The sequence below is a fragment of the Scyliorhinus canicula genome, chromosome 2 (genome assembly GCF_902713615.1).
Source record: "Scyliorhinus canicula chromosome 2, sScyCan1.1, whole genome shotgun sequence".
Classification (NCBI taxonomy): domain Eukaryota; kingdom Metazoa; phylum Chordata; class Chondrichthyes; order Carcharhiniformes; family Scyliorhinidae; genus Scyliorhinus; species Scyliorhinus canicula.
This window is the reverse complement of record NC_052147.1, coordinates 163,245,922-163,269,552: the sequence shown is the minus strand read 5'-3', so window position 1 is coordinate 163,269,552 and position 23,631 is coordinate 163,245,922. Positions and strand designations below refer to the sequence as shown.

Below are 23,631 nucleotides of genomic sequence, written 5' to 3'. Positions count from 1 at the left end.
GCTGGAGCAGACCAGCCACCATCTGGTACCTTGATCCTGATCATGTCTGCCGGGGATAGCACGTTCAGATTGGTGGCATGTGCATCATAGCCCTGCTCCTGGCTGTCGCGAAGCTGCTACAGCACCGGGAGGCTGGGCAGGTTGAGCAGATTCAGGTTGGGCAGATGTATGGCTGGAAGCATCGGCCGCAGGTCCCTGTTCATCAGGGGTTGAGCTGGCGACATGCCAGTGGACAAGGGAGTCGTCCAGTACGCAAGTAGTGCAAGGTGTATGTCGGAAGCAGAGTCTGAGGCCTTGCGGATGAGCTGCTTAACGATGTGCACCCCTTTTGGGACTTTGCCATTGGACTGCGGATAGTGCAGATTGGAGATGACGTGCCTCAAATTGGAGCTCTTGGCAAACGTGGACCATTCTCGACTGTGGAAGCATGGGTCATTGTCGCTCATGACAGTGTTCGGGTTGCCATGCTGTGAGAATGTCTCTTTACACGCTTTGATGACGGTCCATGAGGTGAGTTCTGGCAGCTTCAGCACCTCAGGATAGTTCAAAAAGTAACCGATGATTAAGATACAGCCGCGACAATTTGTGTGGAATAGGTCAATGCCAACCTTGGACCACGGAGAGGTCTGTAGGTCATGTGGTTGGAGTGTCTCCTTGCTCTGCGCTGGTTGGAACCTCTGACAGGTTTCGCAGTTCAGGACCATGTCCATGATGTCCTGGTTGATGCCGAGCCAGTAGACAACTTGCCGGGCCCTGTGTCTGCACTTTTCTACGCCCAGGTGTCCCTCATGAATCTGCCGCAGCACCATGCTCTGGAGACATAGTGGGATGACTATCCTGTCCAGCTTGAGTAGGATGCGGTCGATCAGTGTCAGGTCGTCCTTGACGTTGTAGAATTGAGGGCATTGCCCTTTCTGCCAGCCATTGCTGAGGTTGTGGATGACTCACTGCAACAGGAGTTCTTTGGCCGTCTCTTCTTGGATGAGATCGATCTTCTCATCTGTTGCCGGGAGAGTACTCGCAATTCAATGTGCTGGATGATCTCCAGTGGTTCACTGGGTGAGTTGACGGAGCGGGACAATGCATCGGCAATGATGAGCTCCTTGAAAGGTATGTACATCAAATTGAAATCATACCTCTGGAGTTTGAGCAGAATTCTCTGCAAACGAGTCGTCATGTCATTTAGGTCCTTTTGGATGATGTGGACCAGAGGCCTATGATCCATCACAACAATAAATGTTGGCAAGCCGTAGACATCCTCAAAAAATTGAGGATGCCGGTGAGAAGACATAAACACTCCTTCTCAATCTGCGCATATCTGGTCTCAGTGGGTGTCATTGCCCGTGATGCATTTGCTACTGATACCCAGGATGATGTGTCATGTCTTTGAAGCAACACCGTCCCAATGCCATCCTGACTCGCATCTGTGGATATCTTGGTCTCTCAGTCTGGGTCAAAGAATGCAAGGACGGGTGCAGTGGTGAGCTTGGCTTTCAGCTCCAGCCACACTGTTCGGTGCTCCGCCTTCCACTCAAAGGTGGTTGATTTTTTAACCAAGTTGATTAGAGCCTTGGTGTGTGTACCCAAATTCAGGATGAACTTGCCAAAGAAATTGACCATTCCCAGGAAGCGCAGTACAGCCTTCTTGACCTCGGGTACTTTCATTGCCTCGATGGCTTTCATTTTGTCTGTGTCCGGGCGCACACCATGTCGCGAAATCTGATCACCCAGGAACTTCAGCGTGGATGTTCCAAAACAGCACTTGGACCTGTTTAGCTTGAGGCCATGTTCATGTATGCGTCGGAATACTTTCTTGAGTCGCGACACATGTTCCTCTGGGGTTGTGGACCAGATTATGATATCATCAACGTAGACACGAACCCATTCTATTCCCTCCATCATCTGTTCCATGATGCGATGGAAAATCTCTGATGCTGAGATGATGACAAATGGCATTTGGTTGAGCACAACCTGCCAAAAGGCGTGTTGAAGGTGCAGAGCCTACTACTGGATTCTTCAAGTTGGATTTGCCAAAATCCTTGGGATGCATCCAATTTTGTGAAGAAGTGCGCGTGTGCCATCTCACTCATGATTTCTTCCCTCTTCAGGATGTGGTCATGTTCCCGCATAATGTTTTTGTTTAGCTCCTTGCGGTCAATGCAGATGTGTAGTTCCCCCAAAGGCTTCTTTACGTACACCATCGAGCTGACCCAGTTGGTTGGTCCAGTGACCTTGGAGATGATGCCTTTCTGTGATGACTCATGAGCTCTGCGTTCAGGTGCTCTCTCAGTGGAGCAGGGACTCGTCGTGATGCGTGGACAACTGGCTTGGCATCAGGCCGCAGTGGAATCCTGTACTCGTATGGCAGCGTGCCCATCCCGCTAAATACATCTGGGTACTGGGTTGGGATGTCGTCAATGCTGGCCTGAAGATCCGAATGGGGCGGCGACATGGTGTAGACCCTTTGAATGAGGTTCAGTTGCTTGCAGGCGTATGCACCTAGCAGGGACGCCCTGTCTGGTTTCACAATCTCGATGTGAAAGCTTGCTTGTGTGTGTCGGCTGGACACCTGCAGATGGCAGGACCCCAGTGCCTTGATTGCATTTCCATTGTAGTCCAGGAGTTTACAGGCAGCTGGAAGGGTTGTGGGGGGCTTCTTGATTCTCTTGATGTCCACCTGCGAAATCAAGTTGGCGGAGGCACTGTGTCCAGTTTGAACTGGATTGGGCAGCAGTTGACCTTCATCACTGCATGCCATTCATCCTCGGAATTTACGACCAGGATTCATTGGACTTGTGACACTTCGTAATAATGCCCACTTGGTAAGTGTTGCCCAGGTATTCATCATCTAGATCCGTCGCATTGCCTGGATTAGAGTCATGCAGTCGGTGTTACACACTTCTGATGCGCCGCTGTCAGAATTGGGAGCGCTAGCTCTTGACTGGTGGTGCAGATCTGCACAGGACTGCATAGTGGTTTGGTTTCCCACAGTTTAAACAGCGTTTGCCTCTTGCAGGGCAGTTTTTTTAAACAATGGGCGGTGCCGCAGTGCGCCCACGTCATCATGACAGTCAGTGCATCGTTGCGCATGCGCAGTGCGGTTCTCAGACATCTGCAGCTGCGCAGTGCAGTTTTCGGCCGTTTTGTGTTCCCGATCGGATTGCGCATGCGTCGGGCCCCAGGACGAGCGTGCAAAATGGCCGTTTTCGTCAATGTGGAGGCGTTGCATCCGGGAGATGGGCTGAACTCTCTCCACCTCATGGGAGGCTTGTTTTTCACTTTCTGCCGTTTTGTACTGTGAGAATCGCGATTTTTAGAGTGCTCATGCACAGTACCCGTTTCAATCGTGACTGGCACAGTCGTGTGCTTGATTTTCAAAAATTGCTCTTGCAGAGGATCAGAGTGGACTCCAAAAACGATTTGGTCTCTGATCATGGAGTCAGTGATATCACCGAAGTTGCAGGATTGCGCTAGCTGTCTAAGGTTAGTTAGATAGGAGGTGAAGGATTCGTCTTTACCTTGCATCCTCTGCTTGAAGATGTAGCGTTTGAAGATTCACAGTGGATGTCGAATTTGTCCAGGATTGTTTGGTACTTCGTTTTGTCCCGCCCTTCGGAAAAGTGAGAGGAGTTGAAGATCTCTATCGCATGGTCACCCGCAGTGGTGAGTCGAAGAGCTATCTTCCGAGCATCGGTCGCGCCATTGAGGTCGGATGCTTCCACGTATAGTTGAAATTTCAGCTTCAATGATCGCCAGTTGGTACTAAGATTGCCGGTGGTCCTGAGCTGATGAGGAGCCTGAATCTTGTCCATTGTGCCTGTATTCAGTAGCTGGTTGTCACGGATCTTGCTGAGTTGAACTAAATAGATTGAACAGTCACTCCTGGTATCATGTTGTGTTATGCTGCTTCGTATAACACAGGCTGCTGCTTGATGCAGTCTTAACTAAAGGATGCTCCAGACTCTGAAATGAGTTTAATGTGTTCATTGAACTATTTACACAGTTCTCAAATTAGTTTGACTCTCTGCTAATCTAAGTGTAGTAACTCAATCTAACTGTACCAGCTTTGCTCTAAGCCATGTGCTGGGGTGTGATGCTGTTGATCAACCCTGTCTAACTCTCTAGATGTCTGTCTGTGGAAAGAGGCAGGGTGTGAGTGCCTCATCCCTTTTATAGTGTTTACCCCTGTCGCCCAGGAACCAACCCCTCAGCCGGGGGTCACCTCAAACATGTCAGGAATCGTCGAGTGTGAAGTTGAAGGCATTGTACACACTGCCTGGGTATCGGGCGCAGACGTGTGTGATGCACAGCTGATGGTCACATATCAGCTACACATTCATCGAGCGGAACGCCTTTTGGTTTGTACAGAGCGGCCTGTCATCTGCAGGTGCTCGTAAGGAGGCGTGCATTCCGCTGATCACTTCTGGACCTGGAGCATCCCGGCGAAGGCGGCAAAACCCGCTGCCCGGACATCCTGGTGGGTTCGGTCCCCATTTAAGTGGGTGTATTCAGTCCCTGGGCATAAAGGACCTCCGTAAAGTCACGGATGCACCTGTGCACCGAGGTCTGTGAGCTGCCTGACAGGTCGGTGGGGGGTGGGGGCGGGTGGTGGGGGTGAGGGGGTGGAGGAGTGGGGTAGGCGGTGGGAGGTAATGTGGCAGGCATTGGGGAGCGAAGGTAGGGGCGCCCAAGCAGTCGGTGCTACTGTGCAGAACCAGGGGCCAAGATGGGTGGCCAGCCTGCCTGGACACCACTCCAGTCCAGTGGGAGGTCACCCCGGCCACTCGGCCTGTTCACCTGTCATTCCCCCTCTCCCGGCCCTGCCATGGCCCACCCATACCCCAGTCAGCCCAAGCCAGTGTCCGGCCCAGCAGCCCACAATCGCCCCTCTCTGTGTCCTATCTCCTCTCTCTTTCTCCCTCATTCGCCACAACGTCGCTTTCACGATTTTTAAAAGCATAACTGAACCACGCTGTCGGGACTTGGCCCATCGGAGGAGGAAAATCGTGGAGGCCCCGGAGAATACCGTGTTGATGCTGCTGTCGAGGCGTCAAAGAATCGCGATTTGGCGTCAAATCGCCGCCCATGTCGATTTTGGCTTCAGAACCTATTATCCGCACTATCGCGTTTCGTGATTCCGGCATCGGCAAACGGAGAATTCCGCCCCTTGTCTATCATCAGATCTAATTAATTGGGTTGAATGCTCTGATTTTAAGACTAAGTGTGGTGGCGGGCGGCTCCTGTGAACCTGTTCTGCCGTCCAGGATCGCAATATCTCACGCCAGATTCTGCACTTGGAATCTCTAAATTGGACACAAGCACATTCCCCTTCAAGTCATCTGGTGGGCCGACTGCTGATTAGTTTGCCTGCCCTCAGCTGATACATTCAAATGTTCTTGCACCATATTTAAATAGCAGTCCAGCATTCTCATATCACTCTCTCCAGCCCACCTGTCTTCACCAGACCCTGCAGGATGTCGGCAACCCAGGAGGAAATGGCTAACAGCCTGAAGAAGACGTCTGTTCCTTGATTCAACCACCCACCCCTGAGCCCATCATGCAAAGAGCCCATGCCCCACTTGGATACCTAGCCAGTGCATCTGGCGTATTTGTGCATCCACTTCCAGTAAACAATGTGGTGGCACAGTGGTTGGCACTTCCGCCTCAAAGTGTCAGGGACTCTGGTTTTATTCCGGCATTGGGTGACTGTCTGTGTGGGGTTGCACTTCCTCCCTGTGTCTGAATAGGTTTCCTCCAGGCGCTCCAGTTCCCCCCCATAGTCCAAAGATGTGCAGGTTAGGTGGGGTTATGGAGATAGGGTGGGTGAGTGGGCCCAGGTAGGTTACCCTTGCAGAGGATCAGTGCAGATTTGATAGGCTGAATGGCCTCCTTTTGCAGGAAACCTATGTTATCTTTTGATCCCCTTGTTTGTGAACTTTACATACAGCCATGTCAGGATCCAACTTCCCTCCCCTCGACCTTCTTTCTTCCTTTCAACCTCATCAACTTCCTTGCCCCCCTGTCTGTCAGTGTGAGCCCTCACCCTGCACGCCCCCCTCCTTGTACAGCCCTCCTTCCACATTGCCCCCCCCTTGTCCATATTTCCTGTGGATTAGTTTTCATTTATTTGTATTGAAACCCCCTTGGCCCATTCATTTAACTTGTCAAATTCCCTTGGATGCAATCAATCTGCCAATACTTTATCAGCAAATCTCATTGCTAAATACCATTGACAGTTTTATCATACTTCATAACATTGAAGAACCTGACATGCAATTTGTGAATTATAGAAACAAATAATACATATTGCACTGTTCATTTCTAACATCTTCCATGCTTGATAAAAGATCGGAGACTTCAAAGGTTACCTCTATTTCTTGCTCCACTAACCACATGCCTGAGCTGATGAGTGTTTCCAGCCTTCACTGTTTTATTTCAGATTCCTTTGCACTTAACCCCCTCGCCGGAGTCGTTTTTCAGTAAGTCACTTGCTGCTCATTCAGCTTGTTATGATTCTCTGCTTAACTTTGAACCACCTTAAAAATTCAGATCTGGCATCTTCAAAGGAGTTGAGAGAGAAAGGGATGGAGTGACTCTCAACTCCTTGGCCTCCGTCGCATTTGATCCGATGATGCCGTTTTCAAAAATGGTGCTTCGAAAATGTGTTCCTTCTTCCTCAACCGTGATTTCCCACCTACAGTTGTTGACAGGGCACTCAACAATGTGCGTTCCATCTCCCGCGCCACTACCCTCGCCCCCTCCCCTCCCTCCCAGAACAAGGATAGAGTCCCCCACGTTCTCACATTTCATACCACCAGCCTTTGTATGCAAAGCAGAACTCCAGTGTGATGTCACCACCAAACACATCTTCCCTTCATTCCCTCTGTCAGCATTCTGCAGAGACCATTCCCTCCGAGACAATCTAGTCCACTCTCCACCATACCCAGGACCTCTCCCATCAGTCATGGCACCTTCTCATGCAATCGCAGAATGTGTAACACCTGCCCTTTTACCTCTTCCATGCTTAACATCCCAGGCTCAAAACACTCATTCCAGGTTAAGCAGCGTTTCACTTGCATCTCTTTCCAATTTGGTCTATTGCATTCACTGCTCTCAATGTGGTCTCCTCTATATCGGAGAGACCAAACACAGACTGGGTGATCGCTTTGCTGAGCATCTTCGATCTGTGCGCATTCAGGACCCTGACCTTCCCGTTGCTTGCCATTTTAACACAAGACCCTGCTCACATGCCCACATGTCTGTCCTTGGCCTGCTGCAATGTTCCAGTGAAGCGCAACGCAAACTGGAGGAACAACATCTCATCTTCCAGTTAGGCACACTACAGCCTTCCGGTCTCAACATTGAATTCAACAACTTCAGGTGATTAGCTCCACCCCACCTCGACCCATTTGTTTTCATCCCATTTCATTTTAACTGACTTTTACCATTTCTTTCTTAACATATATTAAACCCCTCCCCCCACCATCTTATCCACCTGTCCTTAACCTTTCTCCTCTTTGTTTCCCCCTTCCCCTCTCCCCACATCTACATCTGTCAGAGTTTACCCTCTGATGTTTCTCTGCAGTTTGGCCTTTCACATCTTTTGTTCTCTCTGGGACTGCCATTAGCACTCTTTCCCCTTGGTTTCTATGGCCATTAGCACCCGGTTTCTCTGGGTTTCTGTGGCTATGACTCTTCTTTCATTCTCACTCCACAGTATAAATATTTCCCACTTTCACTGTTAGTTTTGACAAAGAATCATTGGACTCAAAACGTTAGCTCTTTTCTCTCCCTGCAGATGCTGCCAGACCTGCTGAGATTTTCCAGCATTTTCCCAACGGCGCGGTTGTGTGTGGTCTCATCTGTCTGGAACTCAGTGTGGTGGCTGTGGACTCAGTCTAGCGTCGCCACAGTCGGGGGAGGGCCGATCTGCGGGCAGAGGGGACTTTGCCAGGGGCTGGGGACACTGCTGGGGGTTGGTCCGGGGCACGTGAGCCGGTCAAATGGGGGTCATTATTTTTCAGGCCGTGTCCGTGAGTGGCCGGCACCATGTTGTATGATGCGGCCACTGCAGGCCACCGCCGTGCGCATGCGCGGCCACAGACCCGGCAATTTTCCAGTCTTTATTGGCAGCTGGAGTCGGGTGATCTATGCTGCCTTCCTGCTGGCCTCCAGTCAAACGGAGGATCCATGGCCGTTTTACGCCATTTTCGTCTGTCGTAAAACACCACCATTCCCACACCGGCATGGGACATAGCCTCAAAATCGGAGAATCCAGCCCTATAGAGCCGACAGATTGGGTCAATTCAATGGTGTGTTAAAAAATAAAATAATGATCTCAGGATATGCATGGATCCTAAAGCTCTCAATGCAAACATAAAATGGGAACAAAATCCAACACCTAATTGGATATTAGAAAATGCAGTTCGATAGTTGGCTGCATGCAGCATCGGGGGTGGGTTGTTGGTGGCTTCAGTGGCCAAGGGACCCAGCCATGGTGGCCGGTTTAGGTGCTGGCATGTGGTGCAGGGTGGGGGTTCAGTCGCCCTTGTTGGGGTGGAGATGAGGTTGCGAGTGTGTGGGTCTGGGGTTGTTGCCAGGTGCACAGTGCTGCCTACTCACCCTGGCCGTCCTGAGGAGGTTGTGCTCTCTTTTCCGGCACTGCCTTCCGGTCCTGGGGGTAGGGCCAGGTGCTCATGAGCTCTGCCACTTGCGTCAAGGCCCAGTGTATGGTGGCGGGTGGCAACCTCCTTGCCACCCGGATACAGGGTAGCCTGCCTCTTTTCCATGGCGTCCAACAGCATCTCCAGCTCCGCATCTGCAAAACATGATGCCCCTTTCCTGGCTGCCATCTTGTTGGCTGGGATGTGTGTGTGGGGGGAGTGGAGTGCTAATATGCAGCTGCAGCTTGTCAGTCTCAAGTGTCATCCCAACCCCGGTGAATCCGACATGGTTTTTCATTGGAATCGATGGTGCTGGGGCGGCACGGTAGCACAGTGGTTAGCACTGTTGCCTCACTGCTCCAGGGATCCGGGTTCAATTCCGGCCTCGGGTGACTGTCTGTGAGGAATTTGCACTTTCTCCCGTGTCTGCGTGGGTTTCCTCCGGGTGCTCTGGTTTCCTCTCACAATCCAAAGATGTGCATGTTAGGTGGATTGGCCTTGCTAAATTGCCCCTGAGTGTCCAAAAGGTTAGGTGGGGTTACTGGTACAAGGTGGAGGTGTGGGCTTAGGTAGCGTGCTCTTTCCAAGGGCCGATGCAGACTTGATGGGCCGAATGGCGTCCTTCTGTACTGTAAATTCTATGATTCTATCCCATTAACATTTGATGATTTGCTCTGGGAGTGGCGCCAATTTTGAGGTCGTAGCAAGCCCGGAGTTAACACTCGGGGCGGGATTATCCGTTGCTGACGCCAAAATTGTATTTGGCAATCGGGTGGAGAATCCCCGCTTGCGACCGAATCGGGGCTGCTGCTGTTTTTCAGATGTTGCGCCCCCTCAAAATCGGCGTCATCTAGAAGCGCGGCACACGCCGTTAGACAGCGTCAGCGCATCACTTTGAGGCCTTCTCCCGATGCTCTACCCCCGATGGGCTGAGTTCCCAACCGTGCGGGACACGTGTGGTCTGAGTTCTCGTATACCCGGCGTGGCAGCTGCAGACTGTGTCCAGCGCCGCCACATTTGGGGGGAGCCATGCTGCTGGCAGGGGCGGCTTTGGAGATGGCTGGGGGACTGGTGGGCGTCATCCGGACATGGCTAAGAAGGGTCCAGGGGGACACTATTTGGCCATCCGGATCTGCACATGGCCGGCGCCATGTTGTACTGCGTGACCACTGCTGGTCGTTGCTGTGCACATGCGCTGCCACAGCAATTCTCTGCCCGTTTATATCGTGGAGGTCGGGTGTTTTACATGGCGTGGCTGCTGGTCCCCCTGGGCAAAGCATCGGACTCGGGGAGGCCCCGACCTTTTCATTGTAAAACAAGACACTTTCTCCAGACATAGCCACAAAATCGGAGAATCCAGCCCTTAGTTTCTGAAACAGAGAATCCCATCGAAAGTACCTGAAACTAGGCAACAAATGTTGTTCGAAGAATTCAAAAGAACGGAGTGGGACTTTTATAAAGTCACGAAGGAGTGCACACCGAGTAGTTGAAAGAAACTTAGTTTATTTACATTTACTTGTGGGCAGCACGGTAGCACAAGTGGATAGCACAGTGGCTTCACAGCGCCAGGGTCCCAGGTTCGATTCCCCGCTGGGTCACTGCCTGTGTAGAGTCTGCACGTTCTCCCCGTATCTGCGTGGGTTCCCTCCGGGTGCTCCGGTTTCCTCCCACAGTCCAAAGACGTGCAGGTTAGGTGGATTGGCCATGCTAAATTGCCCTTAGTGACCAAAAAGGTTAGGAGGGGTTATTGGGTTACGGTGATAGGGTGGAAGTGGGGGCTTAAGTGGGTCGATGCAGACTCGATGGGCTGAATGGCCTACTTCTGCACTGTATGTTCTATGTTCAATCACACAGTAGATTGCAACTGGGTCTGCCTTGCCGGAGCCTAACTGTCCGGTTTTATATATCGTACAACTATACGTTGTTTAGAGGTCCCCTGCCCCATTAACGAGGGAGCTCGCATTCTGCAAGATTTACGGGAAGTTAATTGTTCCCAACCCGTAAGATACTTGTGGGATATAAAAGTGACATGAGCCTGCAAATCATGGGCCTGGATTTTAGGTTTGGGATATGCTTGAAGTTAGCATGGGTTGAAGTGGATGTGAAAACGGTTCACTCCAGAGATTACATTGCTAACGCCAATTACCAATTTAGTGTGAAATGCACTCTGTGAAAGACCGAGCATTACTGGGGAATATGGAAGGAGGGTGGGCAGCAAGAAAAGGGATAAGGGTGGCATGGTACTGCAGTGGTTAGCACTGCTGCCTCACAGCGCAAGGGACCCGGTTCAATTCCCGCCTCGGGTGAGTGTTTGTGTGGAGTTTGCACATTCTTCCCATGTCTGCGTGGATTTCCTCTGGGTGCTCCAGTTTCCTCCCACACTCGAAAGATGTGCAGGTTATGTGGATTGGCCATGCTAAATTGCCTGTAGGTTGTGTTATGCAGGATTGGTCCTTCATAGGGTGCTCTTTCAGAGGGTTGGTGCAAACTCAATGGGCCGAATGTTCTGCATTGTTGGGATTCTAGGATTCTATGACTGTATGGGCCGGTGCTTCCAATGTGCTGCCTGATATGCTCCGACATGTGTGTAGTGCTCACCAAAGAGTGACTCAGGAGCCTGATCATTAATAGTTCACACTAAGGTAATAGTCTGCCAGCACTGATTGCAGCGGCCATCTCATCCCAGGCTCTGTTGATTGTAAATGCCACCTTGGGGAAGAGGGGGTCTCTCCTGTCCTCTCAACAATGTCCAGCATCCTGTTGGTGTCGGCATCCAGAAACCTGGAAGCAGGGCTTTTATCTGCCATCCTATTGGCTGCAATGGGAGTGTGGGCTGTGTGAAGCGCTTAAAAGCTGCTCCAGTTTATCAACCTTGCAACGGGCTTTCCAACCCAGCAAATCAGGTACCTGGGGATTCGGGACTCAGGTGGGATACACATTGCCAGCATGCTGCCTTATTAGCATAACATGAATTGCTCCTTGTCAACGCTCCTGGCGGCAGTGCGACCTTGTTGCGACTCCCCCCAGCGGGAAAACTTAGATTCCGGAGCGGAGAATCTCAACTGCTATTTTCATTGCCGGGGAGTCCAGAGCATGAGGCACATCTCAAAAATAGACCAAGATCATTCAGAAGTAAAATTACACATTGGGAAATCTGGAGTTCTCTCCGTAAATGCATCAATTAACATTTTCAAAACTGTAATTGGTAAGAGTATCAAAGGATCTTGGTGAATGGTAGGTTAGTGAATTTGAGATGCAGATTGGCATGATCTACTCGAATGTCAGAATGGATTCAAAGCCTGAATGACCTCTTCGCGTTCTAAATAGAATAAAGAGTGAGGCATATCATGCATTATGTGCCAGCTCAGGAGGAACAGGATGATGGTGTGGTGGGAAGCCTACTGTGCTGTTTTGTGCCAGTAAATAAGCAATCATGGCTGGTTGACGCATATTATTTTCATCGAAATAGGCCACCTATTTTTCTGATTTAATGCAATTTCTCTGAATTGTAAATAACCTGATATGTATTCAAATGTGTTTTTGTTTCTAGTTACATCTGACGTCCAGGACAAGAGGGATATTGTATTTCTAATTGATGAATCAGATTATGTTGGAAGTTCGAATCTACCACTTGTCCGTGACTTCATCACAAGAATAGTTGAGAACCTTGATATTGGAAGTGACAGAGTGCGAGTTGGGTTGGTACTGTACAGTGATATTGTAGAAACTGAGTTTTATCTAAACACCTACTCGAGAAAGGATGATCTTCTGTCTCTCCTGAGGTCGCTGAGATTTAAAGGTGGCACGACACTTAACACTGGCAAAGCACTGGACTTTGTCCTCAGATACCACTTCACCAGGTCTGCAGGCAGCAGAGGAGAGGAAGGTGTCCCCCAGCTTTTAGTGCTCATCACTGGCGGAAGGTCTGGAGATGATATCACAGCTTCTGCAGATGCACTGAAGCGAGCTGCTGTTATAACCTTTACTGTTGGAGCCAGGAATGCAGACCCAGCACAATTAAAGGAGATGGCATTTGAACCCAGATTGGCCTTCAATGTAAGGGATTTCTATTCTCTGTCAAACCTACAGGAACAGATAATGACATCATTGCAAAAGCTACATGTTCAATCGGTTCCCTTTGAAGGTGCAACAATTCCTATTGACGGGCCACTGGTTACCAATATCAAAGGTATTTTAATTGTGGTTACTTTGATTCTTATTGTGTCATTCATGGTATACGTACACTTATATATTTCTTCGCTGCTTGATATTTTATTTGCATCCACCAAAAGACTTTTTGTTGCCACTAATGGCAGAACGAGAGCACAGTGGTTAGCACAGTTGCACCACAGCTCCAATGCCCAGGTTCGATTCCCGGATTGGGTCACTGTCTGTGCGGAGTCTGCATGTTCTCCCTGTGTCTGCATGGGTTTCCTCCGGGTGCTCAGGTCTCCTCCCACAGTGAAAATAGTGCAGGTTAGGTGGATTGGCCATGATAAACTGCCCTTAGTGTCCAAAAACGGTTAGCTGGGGTATTGTGTTACGGGGATAGTATGGAGTTGTGGACTTAAGTAGAGTGCTCTTTCCAAGAGCCGGTGCAGACTCAATGGGCCAAATGGCCTCCTTCTGCACTGTAAATTCTATGTTCTATGTAATGAACTTTGCTGCTGCTACCTGTTTTATTGTAGGGTGGTTCACAGACTACTACCTGGAGATACAGTTTTCTTTGGAGGTCAAACAGTGACTGGTGATAAGATCCAACAGCTTATTCCTTAAAGGAATTCAGACAGCTCATGTTTTGGTCATGTGACAGTGTGGTTGTGGGTTGACTAACGAGGCCCTTGGTTGAAACACATCAGCGGAATTTTCCGTCTGCAAGATCTCCCGGTCAACCGGCAGCGCATCCACGCCTGTGGGTTTCCTGACGCCGTGGGGTGGCCACACTGGGAGGCCCCATTGGCCAGCTGTGGGAACGGAGAATCCCACTGCCGGTGGTGGCGTGCCACGCCGGAACACGCGGCTGGTGACCGGAGCTGGTAACGGTCAGGCCATTAACACCACATTGGATATCAGGAGTAACAAATAGCTGCCTTTGTCCTTGGAGACACGTTATCTCTGGTGGCCAGGATTCTTCTTGAGAAATGCAAAGAAGCTTTGTGCAGCTCCTTGTTTCCGCAAAAGATAACAAGACTCTGCTGGATTGTCTGAGGGTTAGAAATTCCTCTGGTATAACTCATGACTTGTCATGTCCATTTTTAAAACTAAAAGTGATAATTTTGCAGAGTTGATGTAGGTATGTATTTATTTTCCTTCCTGTCTCAACACATACCATTATTTGTAAAGGGGAAAAGAGGCAGTGTTTTGCATTGTGTTCAAATGGCCCTGAATCATTACACACCAATCAGAGTAACCTCAATAATGGGCAAATTGTTGGAAAACATTCTGAAGGTTGTATTGATGGTTCGGTAGAAAGGCACAAAATAATCAGCTACGTCAATATAGATTGTTAAGGCAACTAATTTGATTGAATTTTTGAGGAGGTAGCAAGAAGGGTCAATGAGAACAGTCATGATGTGGAGATGCCGGCGTTGGACTGGGGTAAGCACAGTAAGAAGTCTTACAACACCAGGTTAAAGTCCAACAGGTTTGTTTCAAACACAAGCTTTCAGAGCTCTGCTCCTTCCTCAGCTGACCTGAGGAAGGAGCAGTGCTCCAAAAGCTCGTGTTTGAAACAAACCTGTTGGACTTTAACCTGGTGTTGTAAGACTTCTTACAATGAGAGTAGTGCATTTGTTGCAGTCTTCAAGGACTATAACAAAGTTTATTGGACAAAGGATCACGTGACAGATTGGCCAGTAAAGTAAAGGCCGATGGGATCCAAGGACAGGTGACACGTTGAATCTAAATTTGCCTCAGGAACTGGTCAATGGATGTCTTGAGGAATCTTTTGACTGTATGGCTCTTTCCAGTGGGGAATCTACAAGTCCAGGACGGTATCCTTGATATTCATACTTTTGGTTACACTTAAATGATTAGGAAGTTTGCAGATGATAAAAGAATTGACCATGTTGTTGACAATGAAGGAAAAGGCAGGAAGATTTCAATGTCAGCTGCGTGGAATAATGGCAAATGGAGTTCAATCCACAGAAGTGTGAGGTAATGCATTTGGGGAAAGCTAACAACGTGAGGGAACATACAAAAATTTTGAACTCTGAGAAACGTAGAGAGACAGAAGTGCCTTTGTGTGCATGGCCACAGATCCCCGATAGGATTGTTGATAGGATGGTTAAGAAGGTACACACAAAATGTGCCTTTATTAGCTGCAGCATATAAAGGCAGTGAGATTATGCTGAAGTGTAAAAAAAACACCAGTTATGCCACAGTTACATTTCTGCATCCAGTTCTGGTCACCACACCACATGAAGACAGAACTTGCACTGGAACACAACCAAAGGAGTAAAGTAGCAGAATTTAAGGATCAGTTGAACACGTAGGTGTTGAGCAGGTTTTTATAAGGTGTGAGAAGGGGAAACAAGTTAGAATGACCTTGGGATGGATTCCCAAGAGAAGAGCTAATTGGCTGAAACCTCTGTCATAAGGGTTGCACAAGGGATGCACTCGAAGCCAGAGTCTGAGGCCAAAGAGTTAGTGCCTAGGAGTAGTGAAGCTTGCAGACATCGATGGCGCAATTGAACTAAACAGGAATGTTGTGTTATTCACCCTGGGGTAACACGGACTGCAACTGGATGCAGTTGCGCTGGAAAGCAGACACCAAACTTAGATGTTGGTTCAATACGATTTATTGAACTTCTGTAACAATGCACACAGCTTGCTGTGGGTTGACACTCTACTACTCTAAGTGTGCTAACTCTAACTAACTAGACCAGACTAGCTCTGATCCACGTGTAGAAGGTGCTAACTGATATATATACCTTGACTGTCTCTACAGTTGTCACCAGTGGAAAGAGGCGGAGTGCTGATGCTTCATGTGTCTTATAGTGGGAAACCCCCCCTCATATTCTGTCTGGTGATTGGTTGTGTTCTGTCCTGTGTGTTGATTGGCTGTACTGGGTGTCTGTCACTACCTGTCTGTATCTCATTATGTGCATGAGTGCATATCATGATAGGAAACAAAGTCCCATAGCGAGCGCGTTTAGCCACGTGTTGACCAGTGTTCGCAGCGTCCCCTACACCTCCCCCAAACACCCACACAGGGCACCCCTGGCCTAATCACTGCCTTGCAAAAAATACCAGCTTGGCAGTGTCAATCTTTTACCCTGCTAATGCCCCTGCCAGCTTGTAGTGCAATCTGAGCACCTTGGCAATGCCAGTCTGGAACCCAGATGGCACTGCCAAGGTGCCAGACTGGCCAGGCCAGGATGCCTATGTGGCACCTGCAATACTATGGTGCCATTCTGCGCAGAGGGCAAGCACTTGGGGGACTCCGATCCCCTGGGAGGCACCCACATGTGCTGTTCCGTCTGGACCCCGTTTGCAGAGACCACTACTGAACAGCCTTGCCCAAGGTCTCCAAGGCAAAGGGGGATAATAATAATGACAATAATAATCTTTGTTAGTGTCACAAGTAGGTTTACATTAACACTGTTCGGGCGCCTGTTCGGGCACACTGAGGGAGAATTCAGAATGTCCAATTCACCTACCAAGCACGTCCTTCGGGACTTGTGGGAGGAAACCGGAGCACACAGACCAAACCCACGCAGACACGGGGAGAATGTGCATACTCTGCATAGACAATGACCCAAGCTTGGAATCAAACCCGGGCCCTTGGCGCTGTGAAGCAACACTGCTAACCACCGTGTTACTGTGCCGCCCCAATGGATAGATCCCAGCACCTTGGGTGTCTCGGTAAGCTGCATATTAAAGTGAAACAAGCTGCCTCACTCTAATTGTAGATTTTCAAAAATTGCTCCCACCTACAATGGGCGGGTTTCACATGAGAATGTCGCGCAAGATCGCGTTAGATCTGGTGAAGCATTGGGAGCTGGGTAGTTTCCAGGAGCGTGGTCTCTCGGCTTCTATCGGCCATGTAGCACCGCGGCGAACTGCTTTTCAGCCGCAATGTGGCCATTTGATTGCATCGAGAGTGGAATGAGGATGAGGAGGAATTTGTAAACAATGGATTTTAAATTCTATTCATGAGGCAGAAAAAAAGAACATGAATTCATGATTAATCCATTTCAAGTCATTAAGATGTTCCAAAACGTTTCACAGACACTGAGGTACTTTGAAGTGTAGTCACTGTTACAATGTACAGCAGCCAATGTTCACACTGACAGTAAGGTCTCACGAACAGCAGTCAGACAATTAACAAGATGATCTGTTTTTCCCAGTGTTAGTTGAGGGATAAAGGCTGGAACAGAACCCATCCCCCCCCCCCTCCTATTTTTCATACAGTAACATGATACATCCACCTCAGAGGATAAATGGGACTAATTTATCATTGTAAATGAAAGATTGCATACTCAAGTTTTAAAGGACTCATGAACTCACAGCCAACTGACTTAGGGTCAAGAGTATGACTACTGGGGCAAAGGCATACTTAAGGGATAGGTTTCCAATGGAAGTTGATGAGGACAGGGCAAACAAACATGAGGGAAGGCTGTGGTTATCACGAACAGCCCAGAACACGAAGAAGAGGAAACGTGGAGGGGGGGGGGGGGGCTGTTGTGAGGAATTACTGAGGTAAGCTGTTGCTGGGCAGGTAGAATTCAAAGCGGTTCGCTTGGAGCTATGACATCAAATAAATCTGGAGGATAGTGAGCAAATAGTCTCACATAAGCAGATTGCTGTGGCTTTGAGAAATAAATTTATGTTTTAAAGGCACCTTTGAAAATGATTGTTAAGAAGATATTCCAAGGTCTCCGTAGTAAACAGTTCCAGCTGAGATAGGGAGAGGAACTGTCTCCGTCTGTTAGCTGGTTATGTTCTCTGGGAAAATGGGATTAAAAATTTGGAGTCCTTTTTTATGAAACACAGGTCTGTGATGCCACATTCCTTCTTGTGACACACAATTTGGCAATCTCATAAAGTAGTGCCAGTGCAGCTGTTGTGATAAAATATGTTGTAATGTAATAGATGAAACAGAATGGCAATGGGAAAACAGAAAATTGATGTAAATATTAACAAATTTCTTTATTGAGTGTAAGAGTTCTAAACACAATTATGGTTAATGTTGAGATGTTTACGTTTTTTTCAGTTCCTGCCTCGAGAAAAAGAGATATTGTCTTCCTAATCGATGGCTCTCCTGGAATGGGAAGATCGTTCCTTCAAGTCCGTAATTTTGTGAATAAAGTAATCCAAGAGCTCGATATTGGACCTGACAAAGATCAAGTTGCTGTGGTACAATACAGTTCTGATTCAACGCTTGAATTTGGCCTCAATACTCATTCAACCAAAGATGAGGTTTTAAATGCATTGAGAAAGTTGAGATTGAAAACAGGAAGGCCCCTCAACACTGGTGCTGCACTGGACTTTGTCACAAGGAATGTCTTCACTCCATCTGCAGGGAGCAGGAGCGATGCTGGAGCTTCACAAATCCTGGTGCTCATCACTGCTGGGCAATCCAGAGATGATGTTGGACGGGCAGCACATGCAGTGAAACAGGCTGGTATAGTGCCCATTGCCATTGGAGCCAAGAGTGCCGACACATCGGAGCTACGACAGATCGTGTTGAATCCTGATTCTGTTCTGAAACTGGAAGACTTCCAGGATATGCAAACTATTCATCAAGAACTACTGTCAAAAGTTAGAGCAGTGTCTGTGATTGAAGAATCAATTCCTCCTACTGAAGGTAAAGTAGTTTGACAAACTATGATTTATTTAGATTACTCAATGTTATGTAAGAGAAAATTAAAGAGTAATTTCAATAATGCAAGATTGATCTCACGGAAACTGAGGTTGCACAATCTCAACTTATTTCACTGACTGAATTCTGAAGATATTTAGAGGTGGTGAATTCCGGCTTTGGGTGACTGTCTGTGTGGAGTTTGCACATTCTCCCCGTGTCTGTGCGGGTTTCCTCCGGGAGCTCCGATTTCCTCCCTCAATCCAAAGATGTGCAGGTTAGGTGGGATAGGGTGGAGGCGTGGGCTTTAGCAGGGTGCTCTTTCCAAGGGCCGCTGCTGACTCGATGCTCCAAATGGCCTCCTTCTGCATTGTAAATTTTATGATTCTGTCATGATTCTATATACTCCATAACCACCACCAGTGTCAGCACATTAACACAATCTACCCCCAAAATGATATAACTTAGCTGATTCTGACAGGAATAAATGTGATATTTATATGCAACCACCTTCCCACTCATCTTTTAAAACATGGGGATGAGATGTAGTCATTCAGCACAGTCTTCATTTTGACACATTGACCAATTGTTGATCTTTTCCCACCATCAGAGTAATTTAAGGTTCAGAATTTGGCCGTTAAGCCCATTGTGTCTATGTCAGTTCTCCATGGAGAAATCCATTCAGTTTTAATACGGGCCAGGGTTTAGAGAATCCCAAAGTGTATCAAGGAGTTCACCTGATCCATAACATTGAATAGATTGTGGTTATGGGGAGCACAAGGGCCCACTTTACAGGTGTGATGCTGCAGAGAGCTAAAGTACGTTTAACTTAAAACAATGTTTATTTATGAAACCAGCTAACACTTTATAAACCCACAGTAAACATCTTAACAATTATCAACACCAATCATCCCCACAGATACAATATTCTCTACGTAACCCTTAATTTTTCCATGCAACATCTATAAGACAAAAGACCCTTTTTAACAGAGAGATCAGGTTTAAATTCTCTACTGACATCAGTCAGCACTCAAATGATCTGGAGACAGTCTTTAGATTGCAAAGATAGGTCCTTATACAGCTACTTGCTATGCCTGCAGCTATCCAGCTCTCAGAATGAGACAGACAGACAGCCCAAAGCGAAAGTAATAGCAGACAGTCAGCCCAGCTCCACCCACTCTCTGACATCACTGCAGGCATTTGACAAACACCCATTTCTTAAAGGTACACCCACTACAGTTATTTTATAAACACTCATTTCTTAAAGATACTCTCACATGACAGTTTAATACCTTTGTTTTATCCCCATAACTCTGCAAATTTATTGCCTGGATTCAGAGTTGTTTCAGTGACAGGTAGCCACGGTCGAGGGGTGTTTTTCCGACTGGGAGCCTTTGCCAATTGGGTTGCCGCAGGGATCAGTGTTGGGGCTCTGGCTGTTTGTGGTTATATAAATGATTGAGATATGATGTAGGAGGGTTGATAAGTAAGTTTGCAGATAATACAAAAACTAGTGTGGTGGCAAATAGTGAGAAGGGTAGTGCTCGATTAGAGGAGGATATTGCTGGGCTGGTCAGATTGGCTGATCAGTGGCAAATGGAATTCAATCCAGATATGTGGGAGGTGATGCACTTAGACATACAAGCAAGGCAAGATAATACATGATAAATGGCAGGGCACTGGGAAGCACCGAGGATCGGAGAGACCTTGGTGTGCATGTACACCGGTCCCTTAAGACAGCATGGCATGTGATCAAGTGGCTAAGAAGGCATATAGTACGCTTGACTTTATTAGCCAAGGCATAGAGTTTAAGAGCAGGGAGGTTATGCTGGAATTTAATAAAACATTGGTTAGGCCACAGCGAGAGTATTGTGTGCAGTTCTGGAATCCACATTACAGGTGGGATGTGATTGCACTGAAAATGGTGCAGAGGAGATTTACCAGGATGTTGCCTGGGCTGGAGAATCTATGAAGGGAGATTGGATAGACTGAGGTTGTTTTGCTTGGAGCAAAGGAGACTGAGGGGTGACATAACTGAGATGTATAAAATTATGAGAGGCATAGATAGACAGGAAGAAACTTTTCCCCTTGGTGGAGGGATCAATAACCAGGGAGCATAGATTTAAGGGAAGGGGCAGAAGGTTTAAAGGAAAAACATTTTCCCCCAGGAAGCAAAGTGTGGGACTAAATGGATGTTTTTCTGGTTGGCGATCAGTGGCTAGTGGTGTGCGTCAGGTATCAGTTTTGGGACCACAATTGTTTACAATTTACACAGATGATTTAGAGTTGGGGACCAAGTGTAATGTGTCAAAATTTGCAGATGACACTAAGACGAGTGGTAAAATGTGCAGAGGACACTAAAAGTCTGCAGTGGGATATAGATAGGCAGCGAGTGGGCAGCGTCCGGCAGATGGAGTTCAATGTTGATAAATGTGAGGTAATCCATTTTGGTAAGAATAACAGCAAAATGGACTCTTATTTAAATGGTAAAAAATTGCAGCATGCTGATGTGCAGAGGGACCTGGGTGTCCTTGTACATGAATCTCAAAAAGATGGGTTGCAGGTGCAGCAAGTAATTAAGAAGGCAAATTAAATTTTCTGTTTATTTTTATGGGAGATTATATTGCAGCTGTATAGAGTGCTGGTGAGGCCATACCTGGAGTACTGTGTACAGTTTTGGTCTCCTGACTTGAGAAAGGTTGTACTGGCACTGGAGGGACTGCAGAGAAGATTAACTCGGTTGATTCTGGAGTTGAGAGGATTGGCTTATGAGGAGAGACTGAGTAGACTGAGACTTTACTCGCTGGAATTTAGAAGAATGAGGAGGGCTCTGATCGAAACATATATAATGATGAAGGGAATAGATAGATAGAAGGGAATAATAGGGAGGTTGTTTCCACTGGCAGGTGAAATTGGAACTAGTGGTAGAGCCAGAAATAAGGGGGAGCAGATTTAGGTCTGAATAGAGGACCTTCTTCACCCATAGGGTTGTAAATCTGTGGAATTCCCTGCCCAGTGAAGCAGTTGAGGCTACCTCGTTAAATGTTTTAAAGCCAAAGCTAGACAGATTTTTGAACAGTAAAGGAATTTAGGGTTATGTTGAGCGGGCAGGTAAGTGGAGCTGAGTCCACAAAAGAACAGCCATGATCTTATTGAATGGCGGAGCAGGCCCAAGGGTCAGATGGCACACTCCTGTTCCTAGTTCTTATATTCTTATGTGGAGGGTGGTGAGAGTCTGGAGTTCACTGCCTGAAAGGATGGCGGAGACCCTCATTGCATTTAAGAAGTATTTGGATCTGCACTTGCGAATTCAAGGCACACAGCGCAATAGACCAAGTGCTGGAAAATGGGATGAGAATAATCAGTCGCTTGTTTTTGACTGGTGCAGACATGATGGGCTCAAGGGCGGAGGATCTCTATGACACTATGACTAAGCGCCAATCCAAATTCCTTTTGAAATGGTTGATTGCCACATGGACAGTGACCCGGGGCCAGGATTGAACCCAGGTCCTCGGAGCCATTAGGTAGCAGTGCTAACCATTGCGTCACCTCCCTGCCCCTAGATTTAACTTGTATTTAACATGGCAAAATGAGTGATAGTTGAATCTGAAGCATTGCAAGTTTGAATAAATGAAAAGTGACCCCCTGGTGCCTCAGGAAGTATTGTTCTGATTGTTTCATATTTGATATGAACACAGTCAGATCCAGACAATTGCCACTGCCGAATTATTCAAGGAGCATGATTCACCCGAAAAATTGGGCGCAATTCTCTGGCCACGTTGTGCTCTCGTAAAATGAGGCCAGTGAACAGTGGGAGCCGCGCCGGGTGCCAAACAATTTATGATGCAATCAGCCTGCTCCTGTAGGCAAAATCGGAATCTTGCTGTAACGTGGGGAGAAATCAATTATCACCACTTAAGCCCTATTTGCATATCATTAACAGGAGGCCCTTATCCAAAGGCCTCTCCAGCAAGTAGTGACGCTCGTGCCGATTAGTACTCCTTTTTAAAAACGTGAACCTGGTGGAAGGGCTTCTGTGGGGAGAGAGGAGGTTAGAATACATCTTTTCTCACAGACAAAGAGCCCTCACTTCCACCCTATCCCCGTAACCCAAAAACCCCTCCTAACCTTTTTGGTCACTCAGGGCAATTTATCATGGCCAATCCACCTAATCTGCACGTCTTTGGACTGTGGGTGGAAACCGGAGCACCCGGAGGAAACCCACACAGACACGGGGAGAACGTGCTGACTCCGCACAGACAGTTCCCCAGCGGGGAATCGCATCTGGGACCCTGTTGTTGTGAAGCCACAGTGCTATTCACTTGTGCTATCGTGCTGTAGTGGCATTGTCACTGGACTAATACACCCAGAATAATGCTCTGGGGACATGGGTTCAAATCCTGCCACTGCAGATAGTGAAATTTGAATTAAATAAAAATCTGGAAATAAAAGTCTAATGATGACCATGAAACCATTGCTAATTGTCATATAAACCCACCTGGTTCACTAATGCCCTTTAGGGAAAGAAATCTGCCATCCTTTCCTGGTCTGGCCTGCATGTGACTCCAGACTCATGGTAATGTTGTTGACTCTTAAATGCCCTCAGGGAGGCACAATAAATGCTGGGAATAAATGAATAAAGCAAAAAAAGCAACTTCTGCAGATGCTCGAGACGGTGAACCATGTGCTAGAATCCGCCCACACCCTGAAGACCCGGCAGCCCAAGAGTCCAGGGAGGGATCCAGAGGGAGTGTCCCACGATGTCCCAGGGTATATGGGTGTTATCATTACCCCCCCTACCCTCGACAGTGACCTGCCGATTGTGCCAGCCCCCTGGAGTGAAGTGATACAGATCCTGGGAGGGTGGGAAATAGGATGGGCGGCTGGCTCTTGGGGGATAAGGGGACCTAGCTGATGACACCAGTACCGGAGACTGAAGCAGAGACCCGGTACCACGAGGCCCATGTGGCCACCCGGGCTTTGCTTAAGCATTGCATCGGACTTCCCAGTCTGCTGAGTGGTTGCTCACACCTGCTCGTGGTTTGCCAGGGGAGGCGGGAAGCCTGGAGAGATGGGCCAAGGATTCGGAAGTCAGCCCACATTGCGAACAAAAGTGACAGGCGTTCTAATTGTTGTGCACAATGGTGTTTATTGTGTATAACA

At 47.9% G+C, this 23,631-nt stretch overlaps 1 protein-coding gene across 5 annotated transcripts in view; it reads left to right on the top strand.

Moving 5' to 3' along the window:
* The window catches only part of col6a3 (collagen, type VI, alpha 3), a 294,343-nt gene that overhangs the window by 50,354 nt on the left and 220,358 nt on the right, over positions 1-23,631 (top strand). For all 5 annotated transcript variants that reach the window (XM_038788414.1, XM_038788411.1, XM_038788403.1 and 2 more), the window contains exons 4-5: positions 12,214-12,852; positions 17,881-18,474. In XM_038788414.1, coding sequence (XP_038644342.1) covers positions 12,214-12,852; positions 17,881-18,474 — 1,233 coding nt within the window. The remainder of the gene's footprint in view (positions 1-12,213; positions 12,853-17,880; positions 18,475-23,631) is intronic.